Source organism: Epinephelus moara, chromosome 20 (assembly GCF_006386435.1).
Source record: "Epinephelus moara isolate mb chromosome 20, YSFRI_EMoa_1.0, whole genome shotgun sequence".
NCBI classification, from domain to species: domain Eukaryota; kingdom Metazoa; phylum Chordata; class Actinopteri; order Perciformes; family Serranidae; genus Epinephelus; species Epinephelus moara.
In genome coordinates this window covers 3726570-3744931 of record NC_065525.1, presented here as the reverse complement: position 1 = coordinate 3744931, position 18362 = coordinate 3726570, and the positions used below count along the sequence as shown (strand labels likewise).

General features: G+C 37.7%; 1 protein-coding gene across 2 annotated transcripts in view; it reads left to right on the top strand.

Annotated features, from left to right (window-relative positions):
* Positions 1 to 18362, top strand: part of LOC126407405 (paired box protein Pax-6-like) — a 52666-nt gene that overhangs the window by 2682 nt on the left and 31622 nt on the right. Inside the window, exons 2-3 of one of the 2 annotated variants that reach the window (XM_050072267.1) lie at positions 4604 to 4657; positions 8230 to 8253. In XM_050072267.1, coding sequence (XP_049928224.1) covers positions 4604 to 4657; positions 8230 to 8253 — 78 coding nt within the window. The remainder of the gene's footprint in view (positions 1 to 4603; positions 4658 to 8229; positions 8254 to 18362) is intronic. The other variant, XM_050072268.1, reaches the window with a different exon arrangement.

The window sequence follows — 18362 nt, the reverse complement described above, 5'->3', positions numbered from 1 at the left end:
ATGTTTCAATTGTATTTGATTTTGTCATTAAAAGTTGCACTGGTTGAATACAGATTAGGCTAATGAATTATTCTCGCTAAAGCTTATTTGCGTGGGCACTAAAACACTAAATCAAATCAAATATTCAATTACAGAATAAGTGATCTATTGGCTGCTACTTTATATCATGTCATGTCACATTTAAAACAGCGATAAAATAACCTCATCATCTAAATCCAGACTATCTTCATAGAAGCTTTGATCATCCAGAACTGTTCAGTTTGCTGGCTAATTTTTCAGCAGCTTTGCAAGTGTAGGAAACAGACCTCTTAAATACATTGAAGTTCGCTGGGTGATCCAAGCTCTTCATCTTGATTAGGCTGAAGACTGTGGAGCATACATAGCATTACAGCTTGGCTTTGATCCGTTGAGGTTCACATTCAGCTCAGTCAGCTGGTTTCATTTCCCTGTAAAAAGTTTTTATTGTTTTCTTACTGTTTTCGTTCTGTTTTCAAATGAAGTTAGGTTGATTAAATGTATTGCCATCAGTCCAAAAAATGTTTTAAGCAGCTTGCTTTGTTGAGGACACCATAGCAGCATCATGGAAATAATTATATTAAAAACTGCAGAAAAACTCAATAAATAAATGCTATTTCTTAAAAAAATAAATACATAAATACAAGTTAATACATCCCAGTAAGGTTAACTAACCTTTTCTTTGTTTGTAATTTTAAACTTTTTCAGTGCAGATTTAGCATTGAAGAGAAAACATCCAGTGCACTTCTTTTGGACGGCTCACAATTGCTCATAATTTTGGATAACTTACAGGCCTACCACTAATGTAAGGTAAAACACCAACAGTGGGGTGAAGTCAGGTAATGTGGGACACTATCAAGAAAACCACCTCAAACTCTGAACATTACCTTAAGGGTTACTTTTAGAACTTGTTCTGGTTCTCTGCTGTATTTCTTTGATGAAAATATGTTGACAAGTAAAATAATTTAGAAACGGGTGTTTAAACACATTGAGAACTACTACCTCACTCCAATGACATGTTCAGGTGAAATGGGACAACTGCAAGGGCGTGTTAATATAGACAGTGCAGGTAGTGTGATTCCACTGGGGCCACTGGGGTTGAGGGGCCCGTAGAGAGAACCGGCCCTTGGAAGTGATTCAGATTGCCATTGCCACCTTTGAAATATACTTGTGTTCAAAGAAAAATGATTTTTAAAAAAGCATATTAGGCCTGTTAATTTAAGAATGGCGCCATTATATGTCCTCAAAAAGGCATGGTTTTCTCTCTTGAAGAGTCAGTAGCTATCTAAAATAAAATTATTCTATATAAGGTATAAAATCTATAAATATAGCATATTATAAAACTATTCAATTAAATGATTAATTTCTTACACTGATATTTTTGTCAGATATGCAGTGAGTATTTTGGGGAAATATACATGTTGATGTTGTCTAATGTCAAGTCTCTATTTTTGTCAAGACAATACCTGCATGATAGCATGCACTAGAGCACGTCATAGTAGTGTGCACTGGGGCCTGTCGTAACTTCTTTACACCACTGGACAGCTGTTAAGGTAAAATGTGATAGATAGATAGATGTTTGTTTTTTAATGGTTAAATCTATTTATCAATTAATTCATTAATTCATTAAATCATTAACCTGTGGCTATTCCTTTAAAAAGATCGTCCAACTTTCCTGCCCTGTTCCTTTGCTCCCTGTTTCCTTGGTGTCGTATTGTCTACAAGGACATCAATGTGTGTAACAATTATGGCTAATTCTGCACTATTGTGGCGGATAGGGACGCACTGCATAATCTTTAACAGTTTTAAATGACAACAAATACTTTAAAATTGTCTGTAGGGCACAACAGCACAAGTTACGATTTCATGGCACTTGGTAGCCTAAAAACATGTTGGTCTCACTTCTGAAAAATGCACATTTGTAGTAACAGTACAATAACATGTTTGGTGACTGGCTGATGATGTTTAAAGAGTCCAAGATGAAAAACCTTATTTGTCCCATTTTACCTGAAATATCTAATTGCCTGCAGCATAGCCTTCACTCTTTAAAAGAATCCAGTTGTTCAACTTAACAAAAAAGTAAAAAAAATAGGTAACAATTTGCATGCATCATTTTTAACCAGCTCCAACTCTGGCATTATTGAGATTCTTTGATAATCTGACAAATTCAGTTAGTTAAGTACAACCAACATCTGCTATGTCCTTGAAAAACTCAAATAAGTTGAACCAATTTAATATTTATCCAAAAGTGGGTGATATTTAGTGATCAACCTATTTTATTTAAGATATAACATTTATTTTAATTCCATCTTACTCCAAAACGTTTGTGATTTGAACTTCTTAAAACAGGTTGTCAACTGACTAAAATATCTTAATGAAACTAACGTTATTTTTTAATGCTGAAAAACTTCATTGTGTTATAACCCCATGAATCATTAAAATTGTTCCAATGTTAAAAAGTAATCATTATTATTATTATCATTATGAACATGCAGTGGGACTGATGCAGTGCTAACTCATCAGCAGCAGTAGTAGCAGCAGTATGGTCAGTGCTCGGCAGCAGCAGCCTCTGTGTGTCTCTCTGGGCTCTTTTCTCCTCATATCAGCGCGCTGAATGCGGCTGAATGAAACTTTTATATTGTCATCAGTGTGTTCAACAGAACTCCTTTATGTCAGTTTTACTGGTCAAATTGGGCTCCCCGCCGCGGTTTTGTGTCGCAAGTTTTTTAACGAGCCGCAACTAACGAGGCAACGACACCAAAATCCCGCGGACACACAAAGCCTGGCGGGTATTTACGGAGCAGAGCTGCGGCTCCGCTCCTCCGGCTCTTTGTCTCCATTCACAGGCAGAAAGGCGCTGAGTTATAGCGGGTAGAAGGTGCCTATAGCCGGCCTGTGGGTGTGTGTGTGTGTGTGTGTGTGTGTGTGTGTGTGTGTGTGTGTGTGTGTGTGTAGAGCTGCTTCATGTTCATTATGCAGGTTGTTAATGACAAGAGCTTCAGAGAAGTAGCTGCTTTGAAGCCTTTATTAGTTAGGTTTTTTTAAGCCAACCTAAAAGGGCTTTGGTTTAGAGTACTGAGATGAGGTATAATGAATGTCATGTGCTTTCTACATGCATTAATGACAAGATAGCTAAAGATGGCTAAACTGGTGAACTTGGTATGCCTATAATCATCCTTCCACAACAGTGCAGTTTTAGTGATAATGGAGGACCGTTACATACAATATAAATATTATAAATTATAAATTGTTTAGTTAATAATTATCAACTATCTGTCTGTCATGCCTTTTTTTTTTTTTTACTTTAAAAAAAAAAAAAAATTAGTATAGAGAGGCAGGAAACAAGGTTGTTGGCCGGAACTGAACTGGGGACTTTGCGATCACACTTCAACAACTATTCTACCAGGACACAGACAGTTTCTTCATTATCAGTAATTCTATTTATTTATTTATTATTTATTTGTTTATAAATAGCACAAAATATGGAAATTCTACATTATTATTATTAATAATTATTATTATAATAATGATAATTATTATTATTATTATTATTATTAATAATAATAATAATAATGATAATAATAGAGCTCGATTTCATTAAGAAATACCTCTGATTTCCTTCTTTTTCAATTGCCCCTAGTAATATCTGGCAAATTTTTGTAGTAAAAAACAGATAATTGAAAATTAAATAAGTAAATAAATAAGACAATATACAGGAGACAACCATGTATTTTATTTTATTTTATTTCATGTTATTGATATCTCAATCACGACAAACCGGGCCAAGCCAGCTATCAGTCAGAAAGGTGCTATCAGGAGGCTTTACCAAAACAGGCTATATTCCCATACGGTGTTGGAATGCTAGTTTATATGCTGCATGTATGCAGCTGTGCAGAACTTGTTCAGCAACACACACAGAATCAGTTTCTAACTGACAGAAAAAGAGTAGAGTGCATTTCTTCTGCAGAAGTGGACAGCTTGCACTGATAAACAAAAGGTTGTCTTTCATTGACAGTTTGTAATGTCTTTAAGAGAAAGAATACAAATGCTTAATACAGCGAGTTAGGTAATAGAACAAGACAGACAGAAATGTGGTTCAAAACTTCAGAGTGGTGCAGAAATCTTTAAAAAGATAAAAAGCAACTCCTTGTCTGTGCGAGACAAGAAGCTATGGTGCTTTTCAGTTGGTGACTGTGAGAGCTCGACTCCCAGAGTGGGACCGAAGTCTGTGCTCATAACTTTATGGACATTAGCATACATTACCATATGAACCAATCACAGGATGGCTTGGCATTCGGCCATTCTCTCCAGTCAGTTTTTAGGGTTTCATTTCACCTCAACATATGCTTATATCTGCAAAAAAAGTTTCACTATATCCTCCAAATCCCTACAGACACATTCCTTAAGAAATATATATTTGTGTGTGTGTGTTTGTCTTACTCACTGCTGTAGATCTGTGGAGATTCAAGAGGATGCTTTCTCTTCTTTTACTCTGATTCAGTGTGTAGGGAGAGATGTGTGTGCTGTACTGTCTATCCATGTATTCTATATTGTCACACAGTAAAACTGTATTTCTCTCTCTGCACAGATTTCAGAAGTCAAACAAGCTGGGAAACTGGTGTGGCCTCCATGATGCAAAACAGTGAGTTACATCTCAACACTATGTGTTGTTATTATCATTTATGCTTTTCATGTTACTGTATCTATAAGTGCAGTGGATAACTGTATTAAACAATGTTTTAATAATACATTATATACATACATAAACAACTTGTATTTTAATGCGTTCTCATCCCAACTCGTCACATAACGTCACTTTGTCAGTGGACTTCTATATCTACATGTGATGCGCCAGGTAACCTCTTGCCTCTGTTGCTGACGTTCAAGGACACTAACGCCTGTAACATGCATTGTCTTTTTCCAAAATACACTTCCGTTTTCACAGAAAATGTACAGTTTCTGCTTGTTCATACGAACAGTCTTTTTAAAAGTACATTTATAACGTCAGTAAAATTTATTTCCTTGTGCAACAAAAGCACCTGGTTAGGTTTAAAAAAAAAAAAAAAAACATCCTGGCTCAATATTCATATGGGAAGTTAACACTGGGCTCAAGGTCGAAAGTTTGGTGTTTGTTGGATCAATCCACCTCCCCTTCCACCCACCCTATAGGGACTTTCCAGCTCCTTATATTTCACTGTTACTGGCAGTGTTTCAAACTGATGCTGTCCTGCAGTGTTATAAACTGACGCTGCCCTGTGGTGTAACATACTGCTGCAAAAGCAACGTGATCTCACTCTGAAGTCATCGAATACTGGTGCTTGGTCAGTGACTTCCAGTGTCAGATACCTACGAAAAAAAGCCATCCTTTTATGTCGGCATGATATGAGGCCAGTTGCCGTTGTTTAGCAGTTTAACAACAACCATCAACTTTCACCCCGGAGGTGGGTGTTCGCTTACCATAAGACTGTAAAGCCAAACCCTGTGCTTTTTTCCTAAACCCAACCATATGCTTTTGTTGTTGATGGAAAAAATATCAATTTGCGGAGTTGTACTGATGTAGTGTGTTTACTTTGAAAGAGACTGTATGCAAAATGTAAATTTCCTGAGTAAACAGAAGTGTAATTTAAAAACAAACAGTGGATGTAACAGCCTGAAATTGACACGTCAGCAACCAACACACCCAGGGTACTTTCCACGTTATATCTCAATGTGGAAATTCCATGAGCAAATTTTTATATGTGACAAGGTCAGAGGGAGAACGTGTTGGCGAAAGATGCCTTTTTGTGTGACCCCAAAATCACTGATAAAGCCACAGTATTTGATGGGGTGGGAATGAGAACGGGCCACATAAATATTGCAACTATATTATACCTCTAGATTGATTGATTGATTACTTTATTATTAGAATTCATTCTGAAAATTGTCTTGCATCCAAGACACTTGTTTCTCATCACAAAATTCATTACAAATTACAAAAATATAACATTAAATATCCATCAGACAAGACATATCATTAGACAAAATAAACCATCAGACATGTGACATGTGCTATATCCAACATCAAAGTGGCTGTGGTGCCTCCAAGTCCCTGCACTAACAGCTATTCAACATTTTAATAGACTGAGGAATAAAAGAGTTCCTCAGTCTGTTTAATCTAACTTTGGGGTCAGTCTGTTTAATCTAACTTTGGGGACTCTATATCTCCTGTTGGATGGCAACAACTGATACTCTTCAAATAAAATATGCGTTGGGTCAGACAAAATTTTGCCTGCCAAGGACAAAGGTGCCCAGGTCAAATAAAATCAACCCTCAATAAAAATGGCAAGCTGATTTGACAAAATCAAATGCGAAGCACAGCATAGCTCCACCTCATTCAAAACTGGAACCTCTGTTTCATTACTGGTCATTTGGACCATCTGGAAATCTGCTAGTAATATTTACTGATGCTGTAAGATATCAATTAACATTAATCAATTCAGTTTGTTATAACTCTAGTCTTAAAGTGGCTATAATTGATATTGTTATGATAACATATCAAATGACAATGTGATAATCTATACAGGGTCACTTGTAGTGATGAACCCACAGAGAGTCTGCAGTTTCTCTGAACTTTACAGAGCTTTGAGCTTCAGCTCACTCTCACTCCTGTCATAGTGTGGTTCTCTGCCACAGCAGCTGCTGTTTTCAGTAAGAAAGCTGTGATAAACTCACTCTACACTACCAGCTCAACAGCAAACATCAGACAGACACAGTGAGGCTAGATGCTGAACATAGTGGAGCATTTATCAGCTAAAGAGACCGTATCTGCTGGATGTGTACATGATGTGGATTGATGAATACAGTGTTAATATTACAGATAAGAATGATGGACAAAACAACAAAAATAAGGCCCAAGCTGTAATGAACTATAACAGCCTCTCTTACACTGCCTGTCCAAGGCAGGAATATCGCATCGTTATTCTGTCTAACTGTACTGAATATAATGTATAATCATGGAATAGGGGCAGCCATGGGAGATAGTAACAGCGTGGAAACATCGACTGTATAAACAGGACAACTGTCAGGACGGGATCATAGGCAGGTCAGGTGTGACGTTTTGACAGTGTGTTATGTTGTGTTCACAGCAAACAAATTTTCGCGTTGTGGTACTTGTGCGTGTTTGAACACTAGAGTATTTTGTGTTGACTCGTTTCATACGTGTGAATAACTCATGTCATACACGCATGAAATCGTTGAATTGATGAATGAACTTCTGCCGGTACATCCTTGGCATCATATGTCCCTGGAGGATCTCAATAGTGATTGGCTATGATGGCGTGAGTTTGTTGTTGAAGTTCAAAGTTTTCAACTCTCGCACAAAAGCATATGATGTGAAATTGCATTACTTGCTTAATTCACGCTGTTTAATTTACGTATTTCATGTCCATCGCATTGCGTCCATCACGTCCATTGCGCCACCCCATGGGAATTCACATCTAATCACATCTTTATGTTGACTTTACATGCATTTCGCTTATGCAAATTGTTTTATTCGTGCTCGGTTTGAACACAACATAATGCATGCGACCCACTGCAGGAGATTTATAAAGTAGCTGATAGCAGTTAGCAGCTAACTCAAACAAGAACAGTGGCTGAAAATGTCCACATATTGAGGTTGACCAACAATGAGGTTTAGGAGTTCCTTTCCCTCTGAGGAGAGGACGAGATCAGCCGCCATATATCAGAAATGGTAAATGATTGTTATTGCCATGTTAATGTCATTGTTATTGTTTATAATGTACTGCTGACGCATATGTTAAGTCACGCCTCTTTTGACTCTGCAATGCCTGCATGCTGTCTAAAATCATCCACTGGAGCAGCATGATGCTGCCATCATTTGGTTCTGTGTAATAAATGTAAAGGCAACATAAAGAAGGGACTTTGTAGTGGCACAATAGCACCATTGCTGCGTAAAAAGAAAAAAAAATTGGTGTGAAACAGATCTATACTTTGATTTCTGATTTGCATACAAAATGCTGATCTTCCATCAATAGTTCAAACTTTTCATTCATGTATCTGAATGTAACTGAAATTTAGACACTCATCCAAAGTTAGTGATTGGACCTTTGAATATCATTGTAAATGATGAAGTCAAAATGCTGGGCTGTATAAAATATTTTGGGTGGAACTGACAATGAACTCCACCTGATTTCTTCTTTCTTACTGCGGGACAAGAGGTCCATGCTGTCTGCGGTGAAGGTGTGTGGATTACTTCTCTCTCTGTGTCTGTGCTTGTTTCTTTGTCCTGCATCTCTCCTCTGATCAGTCCCACACTGCACTGCCTCTACACCCTGCGGTTCTAGATGATACTGCTTGACATTAGTTTTCAGCCAGGTTTCTAGCATTGGGTTAAATGTCAGACTGGGTGCTATTATCATATCACCTCCACTTTAATCAATTCCAATTAGTGACAATGGAGCAGCTGGAGGTTGTTGAGGAGTAACTGAAGGTGAACACCAATATTCATTTGCTGAGATCATTAGTGAATGAAGCACAGGTTACATTAGGAATTGATTGGAATGAAAGTCGGTTCAGTCAGTGAGGGCTGACATTCTCTGCAGCACCCAACTCTTTTTTGATATATGTTAGTCTGTGTGTGTGTGTGTGTGTGTGTGTGTGTGTGTGTGTGTGTGTGTGTGTGTACGTGTGTGTGTGTGTGTGTGTGTGTGTGTGTGTGTGTGTGTGTGTGTGTGTGTGTGCGTAAGAGAGAGACTAGTTTATGTAACAAGAGCAACGGAATGTGTTCTCCAAGTACTGTGTAGACTTGAATGATACCATTAAGGTGTTGCTGTAAAATAAATTACAGTTGAATTTCTGAACCAAAGCAGCAACAGAATTCACATGGGGACTGGTGTTCCATGTCATCCCCTTCTCTGTACCTCACAACATTTCTGTTCTACTTCTGCAAACACATTATGCCAAAAATGCCAACAAAATCTAACAAAACTAGATATGACAGATAACAGGAATGCCAGAGTATAAGAACCCAACTTAACTAAAAATTATCACTGGATTGATTATTACTAGTGTTTGCATGCTTAGCAGGCTCCTGCAGTGCACACTGCCATAATCTGCTGTTTGCACCCAAACTATTCTCAATAATAATTATGCACCTCATACTTGAGCACTCAAGTGTCTCTCAATGTAGCTGTTCTCTGCAAAGCTGTTTCAATGTAAAAGGCCAACAAAGGCTGTTGTAAGTTCTTTTTTTATACACCATAGATCGAGACTCCTGAACCAATAACACAAAAGAATGATGAGGAGTTACATAGTAATATGATCAGGAATTACGTAAAAGTCAGCAGTATAATGCATTGAATTAAAAAAAAATTAACAAAAGTTAATTGTAATGAATTTCAAAGCAGTTTCCCCAACTTTCATTGTGGACAGAGACCTTTCTAAAAACATCAAAATCATAATCAGATATACTTTATTGATCCCTGAGGGGAAAGTGTCATTTGTTACAGTCACTCTGGTGTAAAGAATAGAGAATTATAAGAAGTAAGAATAAGGGTATGAAATAGTAGTATGTCAGTATAAAGTAATAAATTCAATAAAATAGAAATAAAATGTTCATTATGCTACAATGTTAACACTAGTACTTACAATAGTGGGAATAAAATACATATCTTCACTGTGCTGAGACTGTAAGTGTGTAAAAATATACAAATATGTGCATTGTGCTACATTACTCTGTAAATTCTGAAATATAAAATATGTGTTGTGCTATATTGGTTACTACAATATATACATCAATAGACTAAAAAAAGAATAAGTAATTGCACAGATTATTGTGGCAGGTGAATTATTGCAGCAATTATTACATGTTAAAAAAAAGTAATAATTTACCATAAGTCACTATTGCACAGTGAGAATGCTAGTGTCAATATAAGTTCAAATGCATTTAAATTTGGGGTAGTGGGGTCCCAATAAAATAGTGATGATAACCAATATTTAAAGATACAATATCGATATCATGTTAATATAGAGTAAATAATCCAACATTTCTCAACTCATTTCCATTTCTTTACATTCTCGCTTTGTCCTCCTCTGGTTGCCTTTTCACTATCTATTGAGTGTAACTGCTCTTTTTGTATGATTTTGTACAGTTGTGATTACAGACTCTCCCTCCACCTCCACTTGTTTTTTTGAGTGTAATTCATTGCCAAAAAGAGACAAAAGGCACAATAAACAAAGTTAAAGATGAATTAGACTTCTAGCAGTGCTGTGCACAGACATTTTGCAGGGCAGGTGTTAAAAAAGGGGCATCCCTTCCCTTTTTTGCTCAAAGTGCTGGTGCCAAAGAGAGAGAAAAAAAGTGCACACGCAATATGCACCCTGCCAGGAGGTTTCTTGAGGCCTAAGTACATACAGAACATGTGTGCACAATAATGAGCAGAGGAAATGTCTGTCTCGCTTACTCATATTATGAGGAGTCTAAATATCTACACTGCAGACACCTAGCAGCTGTTATACATACACATTCACTTTTTACAATTATCATTTATTTACAGGAAATATAGAAAACAATGCCATATTGCACACACTTTAGTGCTCTATCAAATAAATAACCATCACAATCAACAAATCTTTACACAAAATTTGAAAATGCTGTTATCTGAATAAATAAATAATAAACCAACATATCTACCCTCCAAACTACAAAGTAGGCCTGCGTTCAGTTGTAACAATCAGGCTAAGTGCATTCTGCTCTCCTCGTCACTTTACTTTCAACAACTTTCCTTTGCTCTCCTCCTCTCAATTAGCTCTTCTCCTCTCCTCATTTTCTTCTCCACTTTATTTTTTAAATAGTCACATACTAATTTCTTTAATTATCTTCTAAATAAGCTTTAAATATTCTTAAAGGATGCCAGAGAACAGATGCATGCAGCAGCTGCATCTCCACGCTCTTCCTCTCCTCTTTTGCGCTCTCTGCACACAGCATGTGAGAGCAGAACCAAACTGCTTGTCACAGTTGTTTAAAAGAATTGTTGTCCTTGTGTGGGAGATGTAAGCATTTTTTCAAGTTGTGTTTTGGCTTGTTAAGACACAAAATCAAGATGGTGGTGGCTGTGTTGCTGATCCATTGCTGAAGGCTTCAGAATGGGAGTCTACAAACCAATGGGTGACATCACCCATAGCCACGTCCATCATTTTATACAGTCTGTCGTTTGCTTCTCTGAGGTAAATAGGTTGGAAATTCTATGTCATTGTGGCATAGGTTGCAACATAGACTGATCAATGTGTAATGCAAGAACACTGAAAATCTTTTAAAAGGATTTGAAATGTTCATTGTCTCCAAAGGTTTCAAGAATTTTCCCAATGATGTTAAAAAGTGAATGACAGTGTTGTCTGTACAGCCACATCCTTCCATCTTTATTCCAACAGAGGTTAAAACACTGTCTCTACACATCTGCAGCTACTCATTCTCTGCTACCAGTACATGCAATCATTAAGTTTAAAGGGGCAATAAGCGAAATTCATCATTTCTAGATTGAAGGAATTAAAAAATTGCTATGTGAAGAACTAGAGGTGTAATTTCATCTGGAGTATAGCATGACCTCACACACACTCTCTCTGTGTTGATCTCCAGCCCATTGTTTACAAGCCGGTCCGGCTGCGCGTTCATGTACGTTCGTGTGAAAAATAAGAAATATAGCTTATAAAAGTGTAGTGATCAATATATTAGGCCTCACCAAGGGGCACCAAATATGTTGTGGTCAACATATTTTAGGGCATCACACGGAGGCACCAATTATGTTGGTCTGTATGTATGTCAATTGGCTATCTGAAATAATTAATAATTATTATTAATAATTAATAATTGTTAAATAATGTGATTTAATGAACATTAAATCACCTCGTGGGGCACCATTCCCGTAAAGGGAAAATGATAGCCAGAGATATCAGTCTCATAAAATATGCTAAACTATTAATTTGGAGTTTTGATTAATAATTAAATTAATGACAATAACCAAAATTAACAGTAAAGCATGAAGGATTTCGGAGTTCTTGACACAGCAGAGGTTGACTATTCATTCACTCTTGTGCAACATTAAACAGACAGCAGGTATGATTCCAGAGAATTATATTTATTCACAAAGTAAGCAAAGCAAAATCAAACACACACATTCTAACTAACTATATACAAGCTTGGTGTGTGTGTGTGTGTGTGTGTGTGTGTGTGTGTGTGTGTGTGTGTGTGTGTGTGTGTGCGTGTGTGTGCGTGCGTGCCCGCAAGAGAGAAAGACAAAGGCAGGTGTGGTGATCAAAGAGCCGTTTGGCCTACAAAACAAAATGGCTGACAACAGAGAACTACAAGATGGCTGAACCAAAGCTGGCTTCAGATCGGGGGAGGTGTTTGTCTGACCATGTGGTCAGGACAAAGACAAAGGAAAAGAAGCGGGAACTTTGAGATGCCTGTTTGGGTGTAGCTCTGTTTAAAGCCTATTTGTTAATGAGTCTATGTGAATGTGATTTGTGTTGCAAACGGTCTGGATTAGTGCAGAGATTGTTTAGTTGTGTGCAAGAATCTGTTTGTGATCAGCATTAGCAAACTAAACACTTAGCTTTGGCGAAGCCAACCAATCAATGACCTAACTGCAAACAATCACAACAATAACTCAATGACAGCATTAAATCACATACAACAAGTTAAACAGTCTTGCTTAGCCTGTAAAGCTGTGATAAGCTATGCCCAGTTGTTACGTTACTGATCCTTGAATGGATGGGAGAAAGAGTCACTTGGTGGTGTGCTGCTTTGTTAGCCGGCGGAAGAAGGCCGAAAAGAGCTGTGGTTCCAGATGCAATCTTGGTTTGTCCTTTGTTCCAAAGGTGGAACTCTGAGGAAGCTGGTCGTTCAAGGTCTTTACAGAGTTCGACGCTGGGTGCTAACTCACTTAGTTCTCCTTGTTGCTGGAAAGCTAGTTGCAAACTTTGTGCTTGCACCCCTAACTTTCTGGTTCAGCTTAGAGAGTCTGTGAGGAATTGCCCCACCTTTGATGGTTCAGGGCAAGGAGCAAGGGTCTGAGCATCTGGGCTGGTCCAGGCCCAGCCGGAAAGAGAGGTGTGGGCTGCTCCGCAGTTCCCGAGTAAGAGAGAGACTGTCTGAAGGGAGCAGATCTTCTACAGATGCCTGTGACATCACAGAGTCACATGTCACTGTAAAAGTACTGTCCAATCAAGTTGTGAGACTTGTGTCTCACTGAGGTGTGAGGTGAGACATCCTGGAGATGGGTGTCAAATAGCTGTCTTTGTTTGAAGAATAAAGAGCATGCAGAAAAGGAAGCCTTTAAATGTCCAGTTTAGATTTTACTACATGATAAATCATCTGTGGTCCTGTGAATCCCAACAAAAGTATAATAACAAGGCTGTCCTCTCAAGAGGAATGACAGCAACACTCATTTAAGCTAGTTCCCAAATGACAAAGTTTATTAGTGAGCCGAGTTATTCTGATGGAAGCAAAGGAGGAAGTTAGGTGATGCTATTATACAGCAACAAAATCTGTGTAGCAAAAAAATTGGGGTGGATGGATTGGTCAACAAAACATCAGAATTTATAATGGGAGTTTTGGTTATATTTAAGCATGACCACAATTGTTCCCTAACTTTAACCAGGTGTTAATAATTGTAACCATGATGACAAAGCTCTGCTAACCCTTAATAAAGTAATCATATTTACCCAAACCACAATGTTTCCTAAACCTAACCAAGTCATTGTTGTGCCCAACCAAATCCTAACAGTCCAGTCGCCAGAACAAAATGATGGCATTGCACATATCTGCAATCATGAATACGATACATTTTATAGATATCATATCAATGTTTCTAATCCTCAATGGTACTGTGCTGCATCTGTGTAACATACCTATTTTGGGTAGTTTATACACATGATACATCCTCAGTTATGTTGCAATACCTTAAAAAAGAGCCAGGGCCCCATGGAAACCAGTAGTACTGTTTATATTGTCACATGACTCTCTGACAATGTTGAGTCCCTTTTTTGGGGCCTTCCTTGCATGGTTCAGCTCCATCATCTCTCTCCACAAAAAGGGTCTGAAATAATCTTTTTCTGCCATTTTACAATCTGGAAATAATGGATTCACAATAATAAATAAGTAAGGTTTAATTTTTGATTGTTTAATGTACTTTATTTGATAATTAAGTCATAGAAAATTGTTAAAATGCAAATGTTACCTTAAGCAACACCGTACGTTTATGAATTCCACCATGACAGTTATTAGTACTGTGTGTTTAGGTTTATATATTGTTCAAATACATCACAGTCATCATTATTTTCTTTTTATCTCAACAAATTTACCTGGATACATTTAATAATGTTAGTGGAAATACAGTTCAGGCTTTGGCACTGTATAGTCTCATGTAACAGTGTACTTTGTGAGTCCTCTCTGCAGAGCGGACTGTATGCCTATATTTTACACACATTTTTTTCCATTTACAGAATTACAAAATTGTTCTAGGGCTCTTCAAAGAAGACAAGGGTAAAATTAGCGCTACTAGTTGATGTTAATGAGGACAAATACGAATTTAGTTGTTTGGAAGACAACACGCTGCTATCAACCCAGCAGCAACACAACAAATAGTGGCAACATTTGCAGCAGGACATTTGCAGCAGTTCACTGAAAACAGGTTAAACATGTAAAACCAATAATCAAACACTGAAATATAACTCACCATCTTGTTTTGAAGAGGGTTATGATAGTTTAGTCTGATAAATTGTTGATGTAAAGTTTGCTGGAATATGTTTATGCTCTTTAACTAATGCATTCCTCTGGGCTGTTCCACAGTGGTAGGCTGTTGTCTGAGGGGAACGTTGAGACAAACCAACTTATGAAAAAGTTAATTTTTAATGTTTTTCAATATTAAATGACATGGAGTTAAAACTCAAAGGTTTCTGAATATTTTTTCACAAGTACTGTATACATTTAATTAAACAAACAACAACCCTCTTTTTTTAATTTCTGGTGTTGCTTTAGATAACATACCCAAAAGTATACCCTAAACAGTACCAGCCCATGGCATGGGCAATATAGGCGAATGCTAAGGGCACCATCAATAGGTGGCACCACAACTCAAAATATTTATGTTTTACTATTTATTACTAATACTATTGCCACTATTATTTTTGAAATATTACATAAGGCCATAAAAACATAACTACATAGCAAAGCCTACTAAATAATAGAGAGGCCTTTTGTTCTGGGTTCCTGCCGTTATCATTACTTATAGGGAGCAGGTGGCCGCAACCAACAGCTCACGGAGATTGCATTGATTTACACTGTGAAGCGTTCAAATTCTATTCAGTAAAAATTAGTATTGGGCAAATGTAAATTCTAACGTTTTCATGATGTATTCAATGTAATCTTGTAAAATGTAGCTTTTGGTGAGAAACTTAAATCCAGCTGTTTGAAGGAGAGATGTGTTGATGTTTTCACAGCACTATAAAAAAGATATTAGAGAGGGTATTATGTTGTATCATATAAAGTAAAAATGCTTTTTGCTTATTTTTCAAAGATGTTTTTCAGGTAAAAGAAGGTTATGTTAAAGGTTGTTTCATAAATGTGTATCATTGAATTTGTGCTTATTCAAAGGTAGTGTAATGAATGACTGAATGACTTTAAAAGTGTTTATTTATGTAGGCCTATAGTGTAGATTTCTGTTTGCCTGGCACAAAAGAAGAATTAATAAAACAAAAAAAAAAGAAAAGAAAAAGAAACACCAATATAAAAATGATGGTATGGGCTATTGGCCAAATTGTTATTTTAAACATTGGTATCAATATTGGCCCAGAATTTATTTCAGAATTAATTTGTACATATTATTATTTTACAATTTCATATATAATTTTATTGTTTATTCTTCTGAACAAGCTAATTATTGATTTATGTCTATTATAACACATGTACAACATGTTACTAAAAGCAAATTAGCACATATTTATATTTTGTCTATTTTGTGACAAAAAACAAACAAACATTACAAACATTTTTTATTTTTATTAATTTATTTTTACCAACTGTCGTCATAGTGGGTATCATAGAGGGCTAAAGTGAGGTAGTGTATGAGCTGTCTTTGTCATCTGAAGGTGGAGGGGATGGTGGATGGCATGTTACTTAGTTAACACCTGCCAGTCTGCAGGACACTGTAGACCACTGTTGGACACCAAAAAAAGAAAGAAAAAAACAACAACGCACAAACCCAAAACCAAACCAAAAAAAAGCTTGTTTTTTAGCAAGTGCATTTCAGGCACCAAAATTGGGTTGTTTTTTAGTGACCCGTTGCTGTTTATCCACTGGAGATAGTGCTCTGAGAAGGCAGTTGTTTTTTACAGAAACATTTCTGTGTCTTGCTGTGATTAAATTGTTTTTTAGGCCCAAACATGATCTCTTCCTAACCAAAACTAAGTGGTTTTTGTCTCTGAACCTAAACACATGCTAATTGCAGCATTGTTGAAACAGTTAAGAAGTGTGAAGTTTCAACATATCCACTATTTAATAACACACAAATGTAACTGATCTGTGGTTTGCAGAAACGTGTAAAGCAAACATTTTTTCTGGTGATTGGGTTAACCGTGACCATAGTGTCACATGATGAAACAGGTTAATTTTTCAACAGTAATTTGTAGCAGTTTTTGAAGGTACAGACAGTGCTTTTTATGGACAAACAACATATTTTAATTCTAATTTGGAGAACTCACTGAAAATTACAGTCCATGGTTAAAGTGAGTTAATTGAAGTCAGGTTCAGTGTGAAAGTGAAAGCTGCTGAGCTGCACCCAGGGGCCCACCTACTCTGTGTGTGTGTGTGTGTGTGTGTGTGTGTGTGTGTGTGTGTGTGTATGTGTGTGTGTCACACAGGGACCACAGCCAAATTGACTCCATATGTCTGTCTATTAATTGTGTGTCAGCAGAGGAAAGCCTGGGTGTGTTCCTCTGGGAAATGACACTGTGATTAACATTTCTTCAGCGAAGCGATCGACCCCGGAACACAAAGTGAACATGATGTGAGGCAGCACAAGGGAGAGTTAGAGGGTGAAATAATCCACCATCACACTCAGAGTCAACAGCAGCTTCTACAGGGGGCCATGACTCTCCTTATAATTTAATTAACCAGGAGAGAAGTTCAAAGCCATGACAGTGTGAGGTGTGTTGGAAGGTAAACCCTCTGTGATTAGGGTTATCCATCTGTTTCTTCTCTAAAGAAGAGGAGGGGTGGGACTGGGGGTGGGGGTGAGGGCCTCTGCCCTATGTATGGATCTAAATAAATAAAAAAAACAGATTACCTTTAGCTCCATTTTAATGCTATTATACAGCCATTGTTGATGTTGACTAGTGTTAAATAAATAAAAAAAAAAAACACATTAACACATTCAGCAATTTGACAACACACACAGCCCGTAACAAAATATGTTGTGTGCCAACACATGAAAATTTTCGGACCAACACCCTTTCTTTGTCGGTGTCGTTGCAAATAGCCGCAACAAAAATTATTTGCATGACTGTCAGAAACAGTTAGGGGTAGGTGATGTATTTGATAGACTCCACGTGCAATATCTAAGATGATAATTTATCGCAAACACCAAGTATAAATAGTCATGTCTTTTTTTGGAGCCACCGGCATGAGACTCGCTTGTTTGTTGTCAATGTTTACTGCTCTCTCCTATGCCTCTCTATCTCACACACACACACACACACACACATAAAGAAAGACTCACAAACACGATAAGACTCACACACACTCCTTCGCCCATGCAGGTAATTTTCTCCTGAGCAGCAGTATGTGAGCAGGCAAAGCATGGGCCTGTCGGCAGCACTACAGGCTGCTAGCATTTAGCCGCATTTTGCAACCATGGAGAACCACTGCAACTTACAAATATAATTAATAAATAGTCATTGTTTGCTAGAAACACACCAACAGCTTTCCAGTCTGAGGGCTCTAGTTTCCCGGCGCAGCGCAGGGTGGCGCAGGGTGGCGCAGGGTGGCGAACCCCGCGCAGAGCTAGTTTCGAGCAGCGCAACCCGAGGCGCGCTCAGTTTGGTAGTTTGGCAGACTGAGGTGCGCTGAGATGGGTGTGGCAGTGCAGCAGGGGGAGGTGTCGACAGATCCAGCTTGGCGCAGTGACAGTTTGGGCCAAAAGGCTTCGCTGAAGGTGCGCTAAAAGCTACGTCTACTGTCAGCGCAGGGGGAGCGCAGCCGGTGTAAGCCGAAGTTTGGCTGACCAGAGGACAGTGCGCACACGTCACCAAAACCTCACAGGCAGGTTTCCAGAATATCAGGCACATTAACGATG